Genomic DNA, 22,172 nt, shown 5'->3' with positions numbered 1-22,172 from the left:
CTACAGAGCATTTATAACACTGACTGGTCATTTGATGCTTCGGAGTGCATCCAGTAATTCTGATAATATCATCGTTTTTGCTCCAATTGTCTCGGGAGGTAGGTTGGTTCACGTAGCAACTGTAGCATTCGGAACTGTTATGGATCAATCCAAGCATAGCATTTGGTGTAGCATTGATAGTATTTGGAAGAAGCAAATGGACCATAGCCATGATGTGTGTGTCAAAAGATCTAAAAATCTCTGTATTACCAACAAATTTTCGATGAAAATTTTGCGTTATATACAATACAAGAATGATTTATTTATTTCATTTCTGCAAAAATATATTTTATATAACTAATTATAAAAGTAATCTTATTTTAAGTTTTTATACTCTTATAAGATTAAATGTAAAAATATAATTATTAGCTACTTTAATATTATTTGCATTATGAAAACTATGAATTTTATATTAACTGTTTAAAATGTCATAATCGAATGTAGAACAAAGAAAATTAGAGAATATAAAAATTAATTCTGATTTTTCTCAACTCCTTTCAGCATGAGAATAGAATAAATACTATAAATGGAGATAGAAAAAGAAATTTGATTGTTCTGAAATTAATTGCTATTTAAAAATTAAAAATCTGTGAAATTTATGAAATTTTCTTATTCTTTATTTTTTATCATATTTTTTTTTCTATTCGTGCAATTTCTAAGAAGAGACCTTTCTAGCTAATAAGTATGACCTTGTGTAAACATTGAAGAAACATTGAAAATTGTCGTGCATGGTCAGTCTTGCGATACTTGACGCACTTATAAAACACAGAATTTAATGAAAGCTGTGCAAATAAAGAATCGAGAAAAACAACTTGCAAAACGTATCGTGCTGCAGATCGCAGAACACGTTTATATCTTACACCGATAGCAGTTACTCAAAAATTTTAATTAACAATGTTATGCCTTTTTTTATTTCTGGCCTTCTCTTGGCTCAGGTAAGAAGCATACACTTATTCATTTTATTTATCGATCTCTTGCACAACAAAAATTCCTTATCGCGATAGAAAAAATGTTCTATAAATAAAATTTAAAAAGTTTGAAAATAATACTTTTCGCAAAATATTTTTTATCAAGCTCCAAAAATGCAGTATTAAATATAGAAATAAATTAAAAATAAATTATAATTAAATATAAAAATACATTAAAGATAAGCTATATTTTTTTTAATTTTCATTGTTATTCTAAATCATCTTGTTGCAATATAAATATCGCGTTTCTTATTGTTACGTAATGAATTTATGTGCGCGATATCTTATTTTCTTGAGATAAGAATTACATCGTGTGACATTGTAAATTTACTGGTATTCACAAACCTATACGTAGAACATGTATGTATTTTACTGCCATCAATAAGTGTCGAATCAAATTAATATTGGAATTTTTCTTTGCAATAATTTTGTAGGGTGACAAGGGAATCTATTTATATATTTTTAGCGCGCAGTGTTTCAAATTACCTTTTTCCTTTTTACACCTCTCTAAATTGAAGACAAATCTGTAAATATAGATTTGTCGAAATCGTAATGCAAACTTGTCCTACTATATCATTTGTTATCATTTACATTTGTGTTGAATGTTCTATAAAGATTTGTTGCTTCAATTGTTCAATTAAACACCAATCTTTTGTTTTTATTTAGAATGAGCATGGCTGCGATCGCTCAAGGATCCGTTACAACTACAACATGGGGTTCTGTAAATGGTCAAGAAATCAAGAAGTTTACGTTGAGAAATGAAGCTCGTCAAGAGGTCGATGTCACAACATATGGTGCGGCGGTGACTGCCATTAGAACGCCAGATAAAGAAGGAAATTTAACGGACGTCGTGCTCGGCTTTGACAACATCGAAGGTATTTTCATAAAAATTATTTGTTCACATATAAACAAATATTTGATAACACGTTCTTGCTCTATTAAATCAATTTTATCATTGCTCAATCTATTCTTAAAATTGTAAAAAAAAATAAATTTAATAAATTGAGAAAAATTCGAGGACTCTCTTTTATATAACAATAATCAATAACATTAAAAAGAGCGAAGTAAGAGTTAAATTACAAATAAAATAAATTTTAATTATAATAAAATATATTTTATTAGGTAAAAAAATTAATATATTGTAATTTATTATATTATTTTCTTGTTTCATTGTGTTAATATAATAATTTTAAAGATTAATTATAGAACATGGTAAATATTTAGGAAGTGGTGCTCCCCCAAAATTGCGGTTTTTTCAGTAATAAACAAAGCTAATTATAAAAAGACGTGTATATCGTGTTTTAAGAGGAGGCTTATGGTTTTTGTAGAAAAAATCCTAATTTTAATAAAAAAAATAAAAGTAGTTATAAGATTCTAAATGTATAAAACAGTATAAATAAATAGAAAGGGCAAAGAGTCAATTAGTTAAACAAACAAATTTAATTCAAAAAATCTTAATATACGAATTAACTAAAAACAAAAACGTTTCAACTCCAATCGGGTCATTTTCAATGTACAATTTGACATGTTTTATAACCAAATTGATTATGGATATAAGAAAAAGTAAAATTAGAATGTGTGTAATTATAACGCATCTTTTCGTCCGCATGAATAAAATACAAGTAGTTATAAGATAATTTAATTTTTTATTGAAATGTTGATATATAAAGTGTTTTAGTTTTCTACATTATCATCTATTTAGACATGAGATCGAAGTAAAACATTCGCAAAAAGGAAAAGAATATATGGACATTCTACTTCTTCCCTGTCCAGGAGGGATGACCGACTTTTCACGTAAACCGAGTTCCATCCAATCTCTTCCCCTGTATGTACGATTTTTTACACAAAGCAAGATCTACCTGAATAAAAAATTATATGCTTTTTTTGGCAAGGAGGAGATAAACTTGCTTTTGTGTAGAATGTCTTGCATTCCATGGTAAGGGAGAAGATAGGATGGACCTAGTTTACATAATACGGTCACTAGAATGATCTTTATATTTATAAACATTTGAAGCATATAGTTGTTAAAAGATTTCTCATATTAAAATGAGGAATAAAACTGTCTTATTTGTTCTTAAAGTATAATTTTTTCTACTTCAAGACAAAATCACAAGCCCATTCTTAAAACATTGTATACATGTGTATACATGCATGTGTCTTTTTAAAACTAGTTTTGTTTGTTACCGAAAAAAACCGCGGTTTTTGGAGGAGCACTATTTCTGAATTTATTACTTAAAATGTAATAAATCAAAATAATTGTACACTGTAAAAAAATACATTAATTTTAAGTAACACAGTAATATTTTAAAACATAAAATACATTTCTAAAGTTTTATAATTAATATGCTTGACATAAAAGTAGCTTTTTATACAGAAATTTATAAGGATATAAATTAAAGTTGCTGGGAAGGGGGGGATAAGATCATTTCAATTGGGAAAGACAACATTTCAGGATACCTTTCATCGAATAATCCATACTTTGGTGCCACCGTTGGACGAGTTGCGAATCGTATCGGCAAAGCAACTTTTGTTGTGGATGGCCAACGTTATAATGTATCCAAGAATACAGGTGAGAACAGCCTCCACGGTGGTACTCGCGGTTGGAGTTTCAAGGTATGGGATGCAACAATTCAAGGCGATTGCGTGGTGATGACTTTGGTCAGTCCGGATGGTGATGAAGGTTATCCGGGATCAGTAACGGCGAGAGTGAGCTTCCAACTGACGAATGATGGAGAGTTGCGCATAGAGATGAAAGCCAAGTCCGAAAAGGCAACGCCGATTAATTTAACGAATCACGGCTATTTCAATCTCGCTGGACACGTACGTAGTACATTTCTTTCTGAAAGTATTTGTGTTTTCGAGAAAGACAAGGAGATAACAATAAATCTTCTCATGCATCATATTCCACATTGAATGAAAAACAAGGAACAAATTGAAAAAGAATAAGTTAGAAAGAACACATACAATGAATGCGGATCGTTTTAGGATATTTTTATCATTATATGCTTTCTACAATAAGTCGTTAGTAATAGATCAGAAGTCGAGAGCGAATTGTAAACGAGTCAGTATAATGTGTCATAATAAGTTATTAATCAATATTTATGTGAAGATGATCAAATTCCACGTTTCTTACAATTTAAAACTTAAATTATGTTATGATTCACATAATATATTTGTCCTGAGGATTACCATCTTTTTGAAATTTTGTAACAATCCAATGTGATTTATTCTGGATATATATAAGCTTCCCCTAAGATTTTTTATGACTTATAATTCTGACGTATCACTAGTGCGATATGAGTGATGACAACTGATTGTAGAAAGTACAAACATATTGCCTTCACCGTACAGGAAACAGATTTATTACACCATAATTTAATTTGTAATTATGTCACAGATACAACAATAACTTTATTAGGCAGCTAATTGATTGATCATAAATAACGAAAGTGTTATGGATCATTATATCATAAATTTGTTTCTCAGGCCACAAACGCAGCAGAACTGTATAAACATGTGATCACGATGAACGCCGATCGTTGGACGGTCACGGATTCCGAAAGCATTCCTACCGGCGAGATTCGGTCAGTTGCGAATAGCGTAATGGATTTGAGGAATCCAACAAAGCTCGGTGATGTCATCGACAAAGTACCGAATGGCGGTTATGACTACAATTTCTGCTTGCCAGAGTCGTCCAATGATGGAAAAGTCAATTTTGTAGCCAAAGTAGTACATCCACCTTCGGGACGTCGTTTGGAAGTATATTCGAATCAACCGGGCGTTCAGTTTTACACGACCAATTCTGTACCTGAAAATGGCATCGTGGGCAAAAACGGAGCAAAGTACTTCAGACACGCCGCTTTTTGCTTGGAAACGCAAAATTATCCCGACGCTGTAAACCATAAAAACTTCCCAAACAGCGTGCTGCGACCAGGCAATACGTACAATCACGTTGTCGTGTATAAATTTGGAGTAGAAAATTAACGCATTTCTGTTTTCTGCTACAAACTTTGAAACATTAAACGAAATTAAACAATAAATAATTTTATATCTGGTATATTTTATATATCTATCGTATACGATAGATTCTACGAAAATCAACCTGTAATAAACTCAACAAAGCTCGGTGATGTCATCGACAAAGTACCGAATGGCGGTTATGACTACAATTTCTGCTTGCCAGAGTCGTCCAATGATGGAAAAGTCAATTTTGTAGCCAAAGTAGTACATCCACCTTCGGGACGTCGTTTGGAAGTATATTCGAATCAACCGGGCGTTCAGTTTTACACGACCAATTCTGTACCTGAAAATGGCATCGTGGGCAAAAACGGAGCAAAGTACTTCAGACACGCCGCTTTTTGCTTGGAAACGCAAAATTATCCCGACGCTGTAAACCATAAAAACTTCCCAAACAGCGTGCTGCGACCAGGCAATACGTACAATCACGTTGTCGTGTATAAATTTGGAATAGAAAATTAACGCATTTCTGTTTTCTGCTACAAACTTTGAAACATTAAACGAAATTAAATAATAAATAATTTTATATCTGGTATATTTTATATATCTATCGTATAGATGTATACGATAGATTCTACGAAAATCAACCTGTAATAAACGATTTAATGTCGATCCGTTTACAAAATTTTACCATACGGCCACATACATATATATCTATGGTAGTTTAAGAAATATTAACAGTGTTACTATATTGTACCCTGTTACTTTTGTCCCCTGTCTTCTGTATTTTATTTCAATGTTAATGTATTTTGAATATAATTATATTCTTATACTTAAATTCATTTTAGAGCAACAAATACACATAATTTGAAAAATATATTTCATCACCAGTTTTTACACAATGAAATACATTTTCAAACTGGAATTTTTCAATATTATTATATTAATGATGTTTATAGTTTGTCGTATTTTATTATCAATTTCTACAAAAATATAACGATTAGGAGGCTTTTGGGAGTAAGGAGTATCTGCCAATTATATCTGTTTCTTCCTCAAAAGAAAAAACTACGTAGTTTTACGAGTACTCGTACTACTATTAAATATGCTATCTCGGTAATATCCATCGACATAGTAAAGGCATGTGCGATATGCACTGTCATCAGACTGAAAATCTATAATATACGTAACGTGAACTATAGATTTTCAGTACTGGCAGTGCATTTCCGAACACGGCCTAAGAATGGACCATCGACATATAGTACTGGACGGAGCATGCGGCGAAATCTCTTTGATCTTTCGTGTTGACGGACCTAGAAAGAGTAAGGACGGAGTCACGGAGTAATAAGAAGGAGATCAAGCTTAAGCGGTCGGCCATGAAAAAGATGGGCTCGAAACACGGTGTCGGAAAAAAACGCTGTATAGAAGAATAGTGTTCCTATAATAAGAGTTAGGACAATAGCGGTCCCAACTTTTGATTGGCTGTCGAAATCCGCCATATGTAATAGCCTACCGCAAGTTTCAAGTAGCAGAAATTCACATGTTTAATATAAGCATTTGACATAAGAATAAATAGAAATTATAATACCCGGGTGTGCAGCTCCAGGATGCTTTAATTCATCTATCAAAAATTTTAAAATGTGTTATTTTCCTTCAAAGGACGTTGAAAGATGTGCTGTTTCGATAAATAATATGAAACGAAAAAATTGGACACCCACTAAATTTTCAGCTTTTGTTTTTTATATATTTCGCCTATATTCTCTACAGTAGTAGTTAACTTACACGCAACAAAATCAGCGTTAACAATGTAAATTTGCTATTAATGGCGGCGGTATGTCTTAACTCTTATATAGGAACACTATAGAAGAACTGATCCGAGCGCACCTGTCGGAAAATACATCGCAACACATCGAAATGTAGTAGGTTAGAGAAAGCGAAATATATCGAAATATATGTCACGTGACAGTCAAATACTTCCAACTTTTCCCACGATGGCGCTAAAATCACATCTTGATTTTTCATGGGGTTTTCCGAAACCGTGCTTCGAGCCCATATTTAAGCGGGGAGCACAGACTTTTGCATAACGCATAAACCATATACATAAAGAATTTGATTGGTCCATTGACTCATGCATAAGAAAATGGGCCAATGAAATTCCTTATGCACATGCTTTATGCATTATGCAAAAGTCTGTGCTCCCCGCTTTATTCTCGAGCTTGATCTCCTTATTACTCCGTGCTGGATATCGATCATGTAACTTTTTTCCTAGGATGAAAAGTGAAAAGTGAAAAATTTCTCCATTAACTTCAATGGCAAAAATTTTCACTTTTTACTTTTCATCTTAGGGCAAAAGTTTCATGATCAATACCCTGGGCACATAGAAAAACGTAAGGCCATAAACGTAATCAGTAAACAAATTGACGAATCACAGTTAAGAACGTAAGCTGCCGCCGCACGTTTTCAACTGTGATTGGTCAATTCGCTTACTGATTACGTTTACGGCCTTACGTTTTTCTATCTGCCATGGTTAAGCGGGGAGCACAGATTTTTGGATAACGCATAAACCATATACATAAAGAATTTGATTGGTCCATTGACTCATGCATAAGAAAATGGGCCAATGAAATTCCTTATGCACATGCTTTATGCGTTATGCAAAAGCTGTGCTCCCCGCTACTCTGTGCCATGAGCTGAAGCTTCGCTGCATGAAATGGTATCTTGAGGTGCCTTGAGGTTTGAAGGATTTAAATTGCAGAGATTTTACTCCTTTTTATTATTCCACGTTCGAAATTTAACAGGATCTCTTCAATGCGATATGAATGTTGTGCTTGTAACTGGCGGTAGCGGCCTCGTTGGTAGAGCTATTCAAAATGTTATCGAGAATGACAAAAGAGAAAACGAGAAGTGGATATTTGTTGGATCCAAAGATGCAGATTTGTGGTAGGTTAGATTAAGTAACTGAGGTTAAATCAACCCAGATGTTAACAAGATTGTGTTGACAATTGCAAAAATGCTCTTTAAATGACATTAATTTTAACTAAATGACTTTTGTAGTGATAAGGAGAGTACACGTAAGTTATTCGAGTATCATAAACCAACACATGTCATTCACTTAGCTGCTATGGTCGGTGGTCTCTTCCACAATATGTCACATAATTTAGACTTTCTGGTAAATTTCACGAAGGATATGGTATCTTTCATAGTTTGTGTATTAATTTGTTTTATTGTAACTTTAATCGTGATTTTCATATTTTTTATTGCAGCGAAATAATATACACATGAATGATAACGTTCTACATATGGCTTACGAGAACAATGTCATGAAAGTTGTCTCATGTCTTTCCACTTGTATATTTCCTGATAAAATATCTTATCCTATAGATGAAACTATGGTAATATATATATTAGATATAACTACAATTAATGTGTATATAGATTAATACATATATTACGTGTATTTCAGGTACACAATGGACCACCACATTCTTCAAATTATGGTTATAGTCATGCCAAGCGACTCATAGATGTTGCTAACAGAGGTTACTATGATCAGCATGGCAGGCTATATACTAGTGTAATTCCTTGTAATGTATTTGGTCCACATGACAACTTTCATCCTAATGATAGTCATGTAATACCTGGTTTAATGCGAAGACTTTACGATTTATGCAAAGATGGTATAAAACAAGCATCTATCAGTGTTTTGATTGAGAACATAAATTTTATATATAAATATTACTTAAACTTTATATCAAATTATTTTAATTCTATTAGGAAATACAGAAGATAAAGTGTTTACTGTATTGGGTTCTGGTAAACCCTTAAGACAATTTATCTATAGCATAGATTTAGCAAAATTAATAATTTGGGTATTGCGAGAATATAATTCTGTGGAACCAATTATACTATCGGGTAATTATTCATTTAAATATAGTATTATTTTCCTAATTCTTTTTTTAACTTTATAGTAAACATTATTTATCAATGACTTTGTAGCTGTTACTATTTTTACTCTCGGTAACATGGAATCTTTAAAATCACCAATTAATATTATGATTTTCAATACTAATGGTTAAATTTTAATCTGTAAAGAATAAGTTAAATTTTTTGATAATAGATCGTTAAAACATATGATAATAAATATACCAGAATTGTTGTAGATTTTATGTAATCTGCAACATTAAAGGAATTTCCTTTATTTTTTGATGACTTTTGTTGACGGAAGAAATAAAAGTTCCATGTCGTTGACAAAAAATTGAACAATGTTGTAATATTGTAATTATTAATGTTGTTTAACTTTATAACAAAAATTGTAAAAGAAAAACGATTATTTTTAGTGGACGAAGCGCAAGAAAAATCGATAGCACAAGTAGCAGAGACGTTAGCGCAAACTTTTGAATTTAAGGGAAAGGTGATATATGACACGTCGGCAGCGGATGGACAATTCAAAAAAACAGCAAGCAATGCAAAATTACGGAAGTACCTACCTGATTTTCAGTTTACGCCTTTCAAACAAGCGATTAAAGAGACAGTTGATTGGTATATAAAAAACTACGATCAAGCGAGAAATTAAAATAATGGAGTTGCAAATTTTGATAACGCACACATAAATATATACACACACACACACACACACATATATATACACACAAATTGTATAATTTTATTATAATGTTAAAAAGTTATTTTTGAAGTAAATTATCTTTATAAAATGTAGTATTTGTTACTCAGAAAGAGCGAATTCAAAGCTTTTTGTTAACTTTTATAGACTAGTTCAATCAAGGCCTCTAAAATTCATAGTAATTTCGGTGAGTATTTTCAAACTGTTAAATAAACATTTGAGGATACGTAAATATTTTTATTGATTTGGAAAGTTACCTATCGATGCGCATACTAAACATAGATCCAGGCGAACACCTGCGGCGATGCATTTATTTTCGCTCGTTCGCAGCACTCTTAAGTATATTTTAGGTCAGTTTGCGCATAACTTTAGTCGACAGACCGCTTTGTACTGCGACTTATTGAGTACTACAATGTGAAATGTAAATGAATTTTCAATTTTTGTAAGTTATTGTAAGCAGAAAATTATTTTGTTTTATGTTTTAAACTAGTCACATCGAGAACCTCTCGCTCTGTCCCCCCCCTTTCACATCTTTAATATATTATGTATGTATATGTATATACATATATATAATATATAATTAAATAAATATATAAAACAAATCGACAAGAGTCCGAGATTTTTATTAATTTATTCATATATGTATACATATATAGTGTATATACATGTTATATATATATTTTTTGTTATAATTTTTTCTAGATCTTTAGAATTAATTTTTTCTTTCATGAAAATGATTTTTCTGAATTAAGAGATACAGGATCGGAAGTAAAACTATTCTAACTTCTGTTCATATATTAGTGAATTTTTAATTTGAGATTAAATTAATTTTTAATAAAATATCCGAAATTGAAATGTCGCATATATACTGCTAAGAGCTTACATGCTAAAGCCTTTTAGATAACGAAGATCCGTTTGACGTTTTTTAAAAATTAATTTGTGTCTTATTGAATTGAAAAACCGACTAAAGGACGATGTCCGTCCACTTACAGCCATTGTCCATTACAGCTATTGTAATATCCTCGATAATACGAAGGTAAAGAGAAGGATTTTAATTAGCCAACGTCAGTACAATCGGCCCAGATCCCGAGAATAATGGACAGGAAATAAAAGATCGGTTAGTTGAAGAAAAAAGGTCACGGTAATTTTAGCAATGGCGAGCGACCGCCGTGTCATGTCGATCGATTCGAGTAAAGATGAAGTGTGTGTCTTTATCGAACTCCAACCAGCAACACGAAAGACTTCGTTCTGGTGATCGTTTCCCCCGAGAAAAATTAATTGTCGCTTTTCTCAAAATGTATCGCTATTCATACAACATTTTTGTTACCAAGATCGAAATCGATCGATCCCGAGCAGATATAATTAACCTTATAACTTTAATAGAATCGGATATAACCGGTTCTTTTTCACTCGCAGTCTTTCGATTAAATTACAATTCTTCGATGAAAAATTTAACATCGCTATTTTCTTTGCAGCTCGTTTATTCTTAGCATTCTTATAGTGTAGTACATTGAACTAATCGAATTAAAATGGTTGACTAACAAAGGACATGAAAACGAAATAAACAGTTGATGTTAAATAAAGAGTGATAGTGAAAGTTTATAATTTTTTGCAACTGTTCATAATAATTTATGATTAATAAAATTGCAGTATATTGTACAAATCTTACATATAGATACTTTAATTAAATGAAAAAATTGACTGATGAGATTATTATTATAAGTTCAGTTTTGAGGTGTTACGAACCAATCAGAGGGCTGTATTATAAGCATTTTAAGACATAACTTAAATCAGTCTTGAAATAAGAACCGACTATGAATACCGGTCTAAATACACATGATTAAGTAAAAAACGCCATATTTGGTCAAAGTGATGATTCTTTATGTTTAATAATATTTTTTATAAATTTATATAATTGATTAATATATATTTTGGATGCTACGGATAATTAGATCAATAAAATTGTATAATAATATAACGTAGAAATATTAGGTGTACAAATTAATTCTCGGCCTTTTTTGACTAACTTTGACATTTATTTATAAAAACATGAATACAAATTCAATCTTCAAAGTAACCTCCCTCGCTATCTATACATTCTTTTTCATCTCCCCAGGCAATTGCCGTATTTCAGATCGGAAAAATGATGGTGGCTTTGAATTAATGAATTCATCAAGGCTTTTTTCGACCTCTTGAACTGATTTGAATCGAGAATCAGTTAGGTGATGTTGTAGGGCTCGAAATAGGTGATAATCCGAAGGGGCTAAGGTCGATATTCATAGTCAGTTCTTATAATATTCAAGACCGTCTTAAGTTCAGTCTTAAGATATCACGAACCAATAAAATGGCTGCATTCGCGTCTAAGACAGTCTTCAAATAAGAACTGACTATGAATACCGGCCTAAGTCTAGAGAATACGCAGCATGAGGAAGAATTTCCCAGCGTAAATCGGAGATGGTTTCCAGGTTTTTTACCAGGTATGGGGCCGGGCGTTATCCTGCAGCAGTATCATCTTCCTTCTTTCACTGCCAATAAATGGCCTTATTTTTTCTTCAAGAGCGTCATTTACACGAATCAATTGTTGTTGATAAAGCTCAGCAATCACGGTCTGATCTTGTCGGAGCAACTTATAACGGATCACGCCTTTCTGATCCTACCAAATGCATAGCAACACCTTTTTTGTATGGATGTTCGGTTTTTGCGATGCTCACCTGGATGGATCCATGATTTTCATCTTTTAGGATTCTCGTACAATATCCACTTTTCATCACAAGTAACAATTTTGTGCAAAAAATCTTTTTTCTTGAACCTAGAGAACAAGGAAAGAGCAATATCGTGGCGTCTGCTTTTATTTTCGGAATTGAGCTCATGAGGGACTCATCGGGATTCCTTGCAAACCCTCCCCAGCTGTTTCAGGCGATAGGAAACATCTTGCTGGGTTACTAAAAGCGTATTTGCAAGTTCTAATTGCGTTTGGCAAAAATTCTCGTTCAAAATTTCCTCCAACTCCACGTCTTTCAATTTTTTTCGTTGACCATCACGATCCTCAAGGTCGAAATTTCCCTCTCAAAACTGTTGGAACCATTTTTCACACGTACTGTACGATACAGCATTCTCGCCCAAAGCCGAACAAATCATTTCTTTTGCCTCAGCCGTGCTTTTTTTAAGTTGAAACGCGTAAAGAATTAAGGCAGTACCTCAAATGTTGCTTTTCGAACGATATCGTGTTTATTGCTGATTTCTCAGATTATGTTTGCAGGAGGATCAAGTATTGTATCCATATAAGTATTACATATATCGATTGTATCTCATTTTAAAACTATATTGGGGGGGGGGGAGTTCAATTTAAACGGGTTCTAAGGCCGCTGAAAGGTAGGGCCGAGAATTAATTTGTACACCTAATATATTACAGGTATTTTAAATCATCATGCTTGAGTTTTTTTGCATAATTATTTTAATGACTTAATTTACATACTTGAAGATCTGCATTTAACTAAATTTTTAGATATTTCAGACAAAATCGTTGTAGGAGTATACGCGTGATTTGTATATGTATGTATACACACAAATCAACCAGAAAGAATTGTCACATGAAGAATACGACGTGCTAGATTACAGATCAGTGACGCGCATAGCCTGCGGTCCACAGAGAGTACCTGTAAATTTTTTGCGACCCGCCAATTCATAGTCGAAAATATAAAACTATATTTTCTATTTTATGCAAACGGAACAATCATTACGCGATTCAAAGTATTTCACCTATATTTCTAAAAAATAATTCTCCGAAAGTGACTCTTAAAAATGGTTGCGCATCACTCTGTACGTTAAATAATAAATTATTTAACTGCGGAGATCGACTTGCGGAACGTATTTCGGCAGCCGCAGATAAATCAAATAAAAAAGAAAAAAGGGGGACGCGACGCACACACGCGAGGAAGAGATGGAACAAAACGTTTCCCGGGGTGCAAAGCGACGCGGTGCAACGACTAGCGACGACGCGACGCTCGGCGTCGAGACGCAAGCGCGTTTCGATTCCGCCGCGACGGAGGGAGATTCGCTGGTTAGAAGGAGGGAGGCATATCTTGGGTGCCATCTCGAAGCCGGCACGGTTCAGTCAGTCGCGCCTCGGGGTAGTTCGGTTAAGTTTAACGTGTGTGTCACACAATGCTCGTTGGTACCAAGATGTGCTCTTCTCACGGTGGTGGCGCGAACGCAACGTGATCACACACTCTCAGCAGAGTCGGCACCAGTCGGCACTGGTCGGCACGTGGCCGGTGATATATAGCGTGGTGCGGCAGCGAATTTTTCGATATTTCATTATTTAAAGGGGAGAATCAAACGGAACATGATGTTAAGGAGGCACGAAGTTCCGGGGCGATCTCGAACCCGGTAGCGGTCGATCTGCTCCCTTCCGTCGCAGATATCTCTTCAGATAGCACTTCAGTGGGCTAAGAGAAGCGAACAGGTCGATCGACGCTATTTGGCGATCTTATAACGCGCGTCGTCGCGTGGAGCGTCGACGCGTAAACGAAACGCGAATTGTTTCTCCTTTTATGTTTCACGAGAAGGCACGCGGGCTCTCAAGAAGGACGCGGGCTGTCAAGAAGGCGTCTAACGAGAGTGAGAGGATTAAAGAGACGCGCGGGGTCGCGCGCCAGTGATATATCGGTCGGCCGATGGAACCGAAGCCGAGCGCCGTCGTCGCCGTCGACACAGCGTCGTCGTTCACGCAGTGAGCGCGCTGCTCCGAAAAAGATCTCGAGAACGGACAAGTTCGGTTATTCAAGAACGACCAGGTGATCGTCAGTCGTGAAACATTGAAAATAAGAGGGCTGACATCGTTAGAGGTGTGTATAGATTATTGAAAAATTATTCTGAATAAACGTTAATAAAAATTGTTTATTTGCATATAGAATATACCATTTGATTAGAAAGTAAGCTCTTAATTTCCCTTTAAGTATATCACTTGTTATGTTTTTCAATTGTCATTGAATTTGATCGATGTAAGTAGAAATCTTATTATTCCTCAATCGTATATTATTTTTTTCTAAATTTCATTAATTTGTAATATCTAAAACTTTCTTTAAAAAAACTCAATCTTAAAAATAAAATCAAATTTTTAGTTTGATCATCGTAAAGCTGAATTTTTTGAAAATTTTGTTGATTTTTCGATATATTGAGCTATTGACTTTATCCAAATGACGCACAAAAATTTAATAGTAAACGCACAATTTTACGATATGAAAAACTGTAATGTCGGCTGTTTGTGATGAGTCATTGTTTCTTTTCATCACTTCCAATCCAAAGGATAAATGACGTGTCAAAATTAATTTATTATATTTTAAAGTTTGGGCTATATTGCCGGAGATAACCGATTATAGCATGGTAGTAATTTGCAATAGTAAAAATAACGCAATTTTAAATGCATTGCTTGGTAAATGGCATGACGCGTAAACGGCCGTTGATGTATGATAATTTAATTTAAACGATATTGATTATATTCGTACTCGCGTAGGCTTGGAAAATTAGCATCGTACGTGCGTCCGCGTTGACAAGCACTAAGTATGCTTTTTTTTTTAAACAGTATATTTGATTTAACTCGATGTGATAGGTTCCTTTGTCTGTGATTTTGTTCACGTGGGTGCCTTTAGGTTGGAGAACTCGTGACGTGTAATTAAGAGCTAGTTAATGCTAAACAGTACAAATATTTTCGACAGAATCGTATTTGCTTATTTCTAGTTATTCCATTAATAACACGATTGAACTCGAAAAAAAAGAACAAATTTAATTTGTACTTGTTAATAATTTATTTTAATTAAAAAAATATGTATATAACAAGGCTCAATAAATTCAAAAAATAATTAATATAAAATAGGGCTACGAGCCAAATATTAGTTAAAATATAAAGGTCTTAGTAATAAACAGTCATTAATTAAAAATAAATATAAAATTTAATAAAATTCAAAAACAAACGTTTCGACCTTAATTAGGTCATTCTCAATGTTAAGAACTATCGTTAACGATGTACAATGATATTATAAAAATTAAAACGAATACATAATCAAATACGAAAAAAACATGTATAAAAATTCTGTAATATGGGTATTTTCAATCTCACTCGCTATTGAAGACATAATTATATCGGCGCAAAATGTCGAGAGTCCATCAACAATTTTTTTATTTTAATTAATTTATTTTATAAAGCTTACAATATCTTGTCGCAGTAACGCATTATTCTATATATTTTCGCTGTTAAATATATGCACGGATAAGTTTTGTAGGTACATTCTGTTCAGGATTAATTTTTTCGACTGCAATTCCTCGATGAGCGACACACGTTAAAAAATCAATCACTTTCCTTTCTTCTCGTTATTTCTTTCAAAACTTCTTTAAAAAAGCTACAGGTAATAACTTATTTTGACGTCAACATTTATTTGTATAATTGTCAAGTGAATAACAAAGCTTTCGTTGTTATTATTATACACTATTTCGTATTTGTTACAACACTACTCCGATATAAAATACTGAACAATTTAAATGTTTTCTTTTTCAATACGCCACTTTTGTCGTTGGCTGTGCCATTTGAAACTTTGTCGAGTTTCAAACTGTTTTGCAGAAACGAAAATAACCAGAAATAAAATCTTTATGACTTTTGTACGACGTATATTTTGCTTTATGCCTTATTCTGTCGAAAACATTTCGCATTTAGAAATTGTGTGGAACCAACGTACTTTTGAAGCAATATCGAAACAAAAAATTTGAAATTTTTTCCTTTTTTTTTTAAAAAAAAAGAAAACTGTATTAGAAGGAATACTGTATGTATTTAAATATTAATTACTTGTTTCAAGTTCATAGATCTGCGAATCATAAGTTCATCACAAGTATCAAATTTATTCGAAATTCTGAATTCTAATAAGTTTAATATATGCATATGTATTGTATAAAATGTATACATTATATTATATAAAATATATTATATATATATATATATATTTCTCAATTATGATTATCAAAACCAAATAAATTCAATTTGCTCGTTACATAAAGAGAGAGTTGCTTCTTCGATAAATTTTTCTTTATATAATATTCTTTTCATAAGAAAATAAATCCCTGTTTTACATGATAATGAGTTTTTCCCTCTCAATCTCTTTCTAAAATTTATTAATAAGTATATTTAATAAGTATATTTAAGACCACCATTAAGAAAATATTTTTTAATAAAAGTTATAAGAAAAAATTAATCACTTTTTTTTAGCAGAGTAGAATGATATTTTTCTGTGTGCAGAATTGCTCGATTAATTGACGAATTCGTTGCGATTATAATGTAAAACGAAACTTGGCGCATATTGTGAAAATATATAAAAGTCTAATACAAAATACAATACAAAAAAGTTTAAATAAAAAATAAACAATGTCTACAGCAGATTTTTTTTTTCTACAAGTGAAATGTAAATAAAAAATAGTTAATGAAATACAGCATAATTTATGAGTATTTTAAATTCCATCGAATGCACGCCAAAATTTTGCGCGTTATTATAGCAATCTAATCGATCCCTGCTTATACACGGTTATATATACGATAAAATTCGTGTTACATTGTAAAATTGTTACACGGAGATTCTCGTGTTCTCGCATATATACGGCGCTCTCATTACGTTTTACAAATATCCATTCAGAAAAGTTAATCGTCGAACGACGTGACACGCGCGGAGATGGCGGAGAATCACGAACAAAACGTGCTTTCGCGAGATGATTTATGAGAGAGAAAGAAAGAGATACCTCGCAGTTCTGACGGGAAGTTTCTCTCGCACAATTCAGAGATACTTAACTCTAAACGAACGGGCACGACTCGACCTCTTTGAAGTACGGCGAGTGAGTTTGCGGCGCGGCGTGCCGGTGCCGTGCCGTTTTCTTCGAGTTTCCTCCGCGAGTGAAGCTTGGACAATTTCATTCATCGTTGCCACACTCGGAATACTTTCCATGCTTGCTGTTTATCGAACATTTGCTTTCAAAACAGATTTTGTTGACGACGTCACGCAGCGATGTGAGCGGATATCTTTCTTAACGATTATAGCGCGAAACCGAATGTGTTATAAACAATTCAAGAGAGAGGAAATTGCGTACGACGATAAAGTGTCTATTATTGTCAAGAGCATAGAGAATACTTCACTTTGAGAGGAAAATTTTATCGGGAAAATTGCTTCCGTGCTTGAAAATTATATTTATAGAATTTTTAATTTACATATGAAGGATATTAGAATTCTATATAGACAGATGTGCGCATGTGCGAGTTAACGAAATGTATTGTTTTAACGCAAAATTGATTAAAAAGATCTTAGAGAGAAGACGATCTTTCCACATTTATAGCATAAAAATGTCTGCATTTATTAAATTATAACAGCATAAAAGTGTTTGAAAATTGATTTGTTTCAGTTTCAACTGTCATCCATCTTTATAGAATCCCCGAACTTCTATAAGAACCTCGTGAAGGACGTTGAAGGACACACCCTGGCAATTTTGCATCTCGATTAACCGTCATCGTAGTTAGCGATATTATCAGTGAATAATAGTGCGAGTATCGGGCGACAATTATCGCGCCGAGCGGCGCGATGCGGCGTCGCGTCGCTCGTCGTCACGCTGTCAGTGATAGCCTCTTGGAGGCCGTGAAGGCGACGAGCGGCGTCGTCGGCAAGGCCGCCGAAGAATGGACAACGAACGTGATAAGAAGAGTCACGGTTACAGCTGTCAGTGCGCTCGTCGGCACGGCACGCGACGCCGACGTCGGCGTCGTCGTCGTCGATCGCCGCTGTTCTCTTGCCGCGGTCGCCGGACAAGTCGAGCGAGTCGCGCGGTGATTCGCGTGTGAGGTGGTGAATTCGCAGTCGCCGGTTTGTTGGATGGAAGACGACGACGACGAAGGCGGCGACGACGACGCGACGCGAGATGCCTGGTATCGTGGTATTCCGACGACGCTGGAGCGTCGGCAGCGACGACCTCGTCGTGCCCGGCGTTTTTCTATTCATCGTACATCTCATATGGTGAGTGGAGTAAAGTAGAGGGATGAAAAGCAGGGCCTAGAAAATATATATTATGAAATCTACTTTGTTACTTAACTTTAGTTCTTGTCAAGTAATTGTACCCTACTCGGACATAATTAAAGGATCACATCTGTTTCACTCCGCAAAAAATGGGCAAATTTTAAGATAGAGAAGAACTTTGTCATCAAAAATCATCGTACCGAGATGTTTCGAAAAGTATTTTACAGTTTGAAATCTGTACTTCTCAGATCGATACTTTAGAAAACGGTCGTATTGATATTTTACAGAATATTTTATCAAGTTATGTAAACATAAATGAAGATGCAAATCTCAAAATTTTTGACGAAATGTGCCAAGTTCCACTGTGTGAATTAAAAATTGCACACAAATGTTTACTTATGCTTATGTAATTCCATAAAATATCAGTAAAACCGTTTTCTATAAAATACAGATCTGAAAAGTACGGATTTCAATCTGTAAAATGCTTTTCTAAACGTATTTGATACGGTGATTTTTAATAAAGTGTTTTTATCATAAAATTTATCTATTTTTACAGAATGGAACAGGTAATCTTTTCATTTTGTTGAATAGTAAAAAATTACATTTAAACTTTGCAATTAAAATCGTGTTCGAACTAAAAGCAATCGTTTAAGATTATTGTTTATTATATGCATTCATTTGTGTGAGTGCATTTAAACCGCGTATAATGTATCATAAATTTTTAAAGAAATTATCTGAAACATTCGAAAATACATGTGATTCAACTATTAATGAATCGACATGCAATTTATTCTGAAATTTAACCTGAACATAACAAAACTGTCTCCCATATAATCATCCTCACATAATAATAATTTAAAATTTGAATCATTCTAGTAACAGATTCTTTGATTTTGGAGAAATTTGGAAGATACTTTGTCATACGTAATATTTTCTTTGTGCTTTTTTCTTTAAATTAAAATTTCATATATAAAAATTGATTGGGTTTACACGAGCAAATTTTATTCCTTAGAACTGTACTCCGAGAAAAAGATTAGAAAAATATCTATAATTATTTAGTCAATTAACGTCGCACACAGATTTGAATTCATGCTCTGTATAGGATATTAAAATGTTATTTACCAAATTTCTCTCAACAATCCAATTTTATCAGAATATTATTCACTTTACTTCTTCGAAGATTAATGGATGCTATGCATGTTTTATCATGGATAGCATTCTCGAACTCGATCTATACCTATATTTGATTTTACATGCACCAATTAGGAACTCTCTCACGGATTCCAGTCGATTCATTTCCGTTGCGATCTACTAATTGATTGCGCGAATATGCACCACGTATCTGTATCACGAATGTGCATTTAACTAGAACGATTTGACTAGCACATTCGTGAATTTAAAGCAGCTAGTATTTTCCTAGAATATGACGTATCTAAAATTAGAGAAAATAGAATTTAAAATTAAATTCCGAAATAGGGAAAACCAAACATATGCAATATATTTTCGACAATTTTGAATTGTTTTTAAGTTTTATTTAAGTTTAAGTTAATTTTTTTTTTAAACCGAAATTTTATATAGAACTGACTTTATGTTTGTCTGTCTAAAATTTGGTTGAAGAAAAGTATTGTTATCAATTATTTGACAACTGAAAGATTACTCTTTATATTTAAATCTATCATTTTTCTGTGTACAATAAATGTATCTTTATTTTTGACAAAAGGATATTAATTCAAAATCTGTGTGAGAATCTGCGCTTGTGAATTTTTTTATTTTTTATTTTACTTAAATATTCTGTCAATGTCGCGTAAGGTACCTTGAATTTGAATTACTTGTGTATATCTAAATTAATTCAATGAATACTTATAATAAGTGCATATAATAAAGTAAAAAGTAGTGCATTATAACCTAATATCAACCTTATACATACCTCTATCTTAAATATCTCAGTTTTCTACAGTTGAATTAGTGTTCACTTTTAAAATGAAATAAATATATGGTTGATATCTGGCAAAAATATAGGAAAGAGAGTTCTAGTGTAGGAATAAAAAATATCCCCATTTTTGTTAGATGTAACAAGAATCCGCGGATTCATGCACGCGTTTCGAGTTTTATTTCATGTATCGTGATTGTGCCCATTAGCATGCCAATGGTTTTGAGATTACTTTTGCAATCGAATGCACGAAGAATGGGTGCGAAAATAATGACATCGCATATAAACGGGGGATCATTTTCAAGAGTGCGAGTACGGCCTTGATTATTCTTGGAACGGGGTATTGGTTTGTTATTTTCAGAGTTCGCTATGTGTAAACGCACGGGTTATACAGATTCTAGTGCCTTCTTTGTTATTCGCAAATTAGCACTGTTCATTAGATATCTCCCGCATATCTCTCGTATGTGCCATGCATTCCTCGAGTCAAAATGTAAATGTTACATATGTATCGCAATCGATATATAGGGATAGTTGACTGAATATGCTTCCTGTTGAATAAAAACTACAGCTAACCGCGTTGATAAAAATATCACAACATTTCGTTCCACACCTTCTCCAATAATATTTATAAATACAAATAGATTACGAGAGTTACAAACGATAATAAATGGAGGATGATACAAAAATATCTCACTCTATATATGTTGGCTCCCTCTAACAGAATGAATGATATTACAATTAATATAATTCTGAGAACACAACGGAGATTGGAAAATAACAAGTGAAAATATCTGCATCTTATAGAAGAAAGCATGCGAGCTTTTTTTATTAGGAAAATATAGAAAGAAAGTTTAAAAAACGTTTTATCGAAATTATCTTGTTTTATTTACTGCGATGAAATATAGAATTTTCGGAGACCCGCGGTTGTTATTTATCTTAACATTATTTCCGAGAGATCCGTTTTTATTGTCTATATATATTTATTTTCCGTACGTTGTAGCCGATCATTGTTTTTCAAGAAAAGTCGGTCGCGCGAGAACATTTTTCCCGTATATTATTAGCGATGATAGCGATGATCGCTTCTCGCAGCCTGTTCATGACATGCAATGTGCCGCCTGCAAAGTAATAAAGATAATCTCTTTTATTCTTCTACTCGAATGTCAGCAATTTTTTTTATCGATTTTATTTCTATCGCGATCCGATCTCCTTTATATTTCCGACAGTCTCGAATTCAGGTCTGCACGTATCTCTGCAATTTTTATCCTTTCGAGGAATCACGGTAATAAATAGGCGCAACGGGGCTGAAGAGAAAAGACGATTGTTTATTTTCATTTTCATTGGCCCCATACTCGTGTTCCATTCGATAGCCATTCGCTTTCGTGACTGAAATATTTTGTTAGAAGCTTCGAATCTATACGATACAACGTCAAACTCAATTAACAAGCACCCTGCATGTAAACTATCTATTACATTTTTTTGAGGAAATTTTATTACTAACAAGTTCTCTATTTTTTGCTTTTACTGATTTTCGAATTATCAATAAACGATTCCGCGCGTTCCGTTTTTATGTTTTTCAATACGAAGAGCTCGTTCATACGATACGGTTTTTTTTTTTTTTTTTT

The 22,172-nt window shown here is 33.3% G+C and overlaps 4 protein-coding genes across 5 annotated transcripts in view; all 4 read left to right on the top strand.

Annotated features, from left to right (window-relative positions):
- LOC108781807 (aldose 1-epimerase) overlaps positions 1-5,520 on the top strand; it is a 12,402-nt gene extending 6,882 nt beyond the window's left edge. The window contains exon 4 of the mRNA XM_018549888.1: positions 5,139-5,520. Coding sequence (XP_018405390.1) covers positions 5,139-5,486 — 348 coding nt within the window. The 3' untranslated portion in view covers positions 5,487-5,520. The remainder of the gene's footprint in view (positions 1-5,138) is intronic.
- Positions 12-5,057, top strand: LOC108781808 (aldose 1-epimerase). 2 transcript variants are annotated; one of them, XM_018549893.1, is made up of 4 exons: positions 12-98; positions 1,674-1,882; positions 3,460-3,827; positions 4,494-5,057. In XM_018549893.1, the coding sequence occupies exons 2-4, from the start codon at positions 1,675-1,677 to the stop codon at positions 4,989-4,991; spliced, it is 1,074 nt and encodes a 357-aa protein (XP_018405395.1). In that variant the 5' UTR covers positions 12-98; position 1,674; the 3' UTR covers positions 4,992-5,057. The 2 variants fall into 2 exon arrangements, with proteins under 2 accessions (XP_018405395.1, XP_018405394.1); XM_018549892.1 differs by lacking the exon at positions 12-98 and adding an exon at positions 1,272-1,367.
- Positions 5,521-7,713: 2,193 nt separating the features above from the next.
- Positions 7,714-9,557, top strand: Gmer (GDP-L-fucose synthase-like protein). Its single transcript, XM_018549881.1, has 6 exons — positions 7,714-7,901; positions 8,016-8,130; positions 8,225-8,353; positions 8,425-8,638; positions 8,736-8,873; positions 9,299-9,557. The coding sequence occupies exons 1-6, from the start codon at positions 7,777-7,779 to the stop codon at positions 9,532-9,534; spliced, it is 957 nt and encodes a 318-aa protein (XP_018405383.1). The 5' UTR covers positions 7,714-7,776; the 3' UTR covers positions 9,535-9,557.
- Positions 9,558-18,525: 8,968 nt separating this feature from the next.
- inaE (inactivation no afterpotential E) overlaps positions 18,526-22,172 on the top strand; it is a 45,821-nt gene continuing 42,174 nt past the window's right edge. Inside the window, exon 1 of the mRNA XM_018549894.1 lies at positions 18,526-18,620. Within this exon, the coding sequence (XP_018405396.1) occupies positions 18,526-18,620 (95 nt within the window). The remainder of the gene's footprint in view (positions 18,621-22,172) is intronic.

The sequence above is a fragment of the Cyphomyrmex costatus genome, unplaced genomic scaffold (genome assembly GCF_001594065.2).
Source record: "Cyphomyrmex costatus isolate MS0001 unplaced genomic scaffold, Ccosl1.0 scaffold908, whole genome shotgun sequence".
Lineage (NCBI taxonomy): Eukaryota > Metazoa > Arthropoda > Insecta > Hymenoptera > Formicidae > Cyphomyrmex > Cyphomyrmex costatus.
Note: the sequence above shows the minus strand (reverse complement) of the source record. Positions and strands in the feature narration are given on the sequence as shown.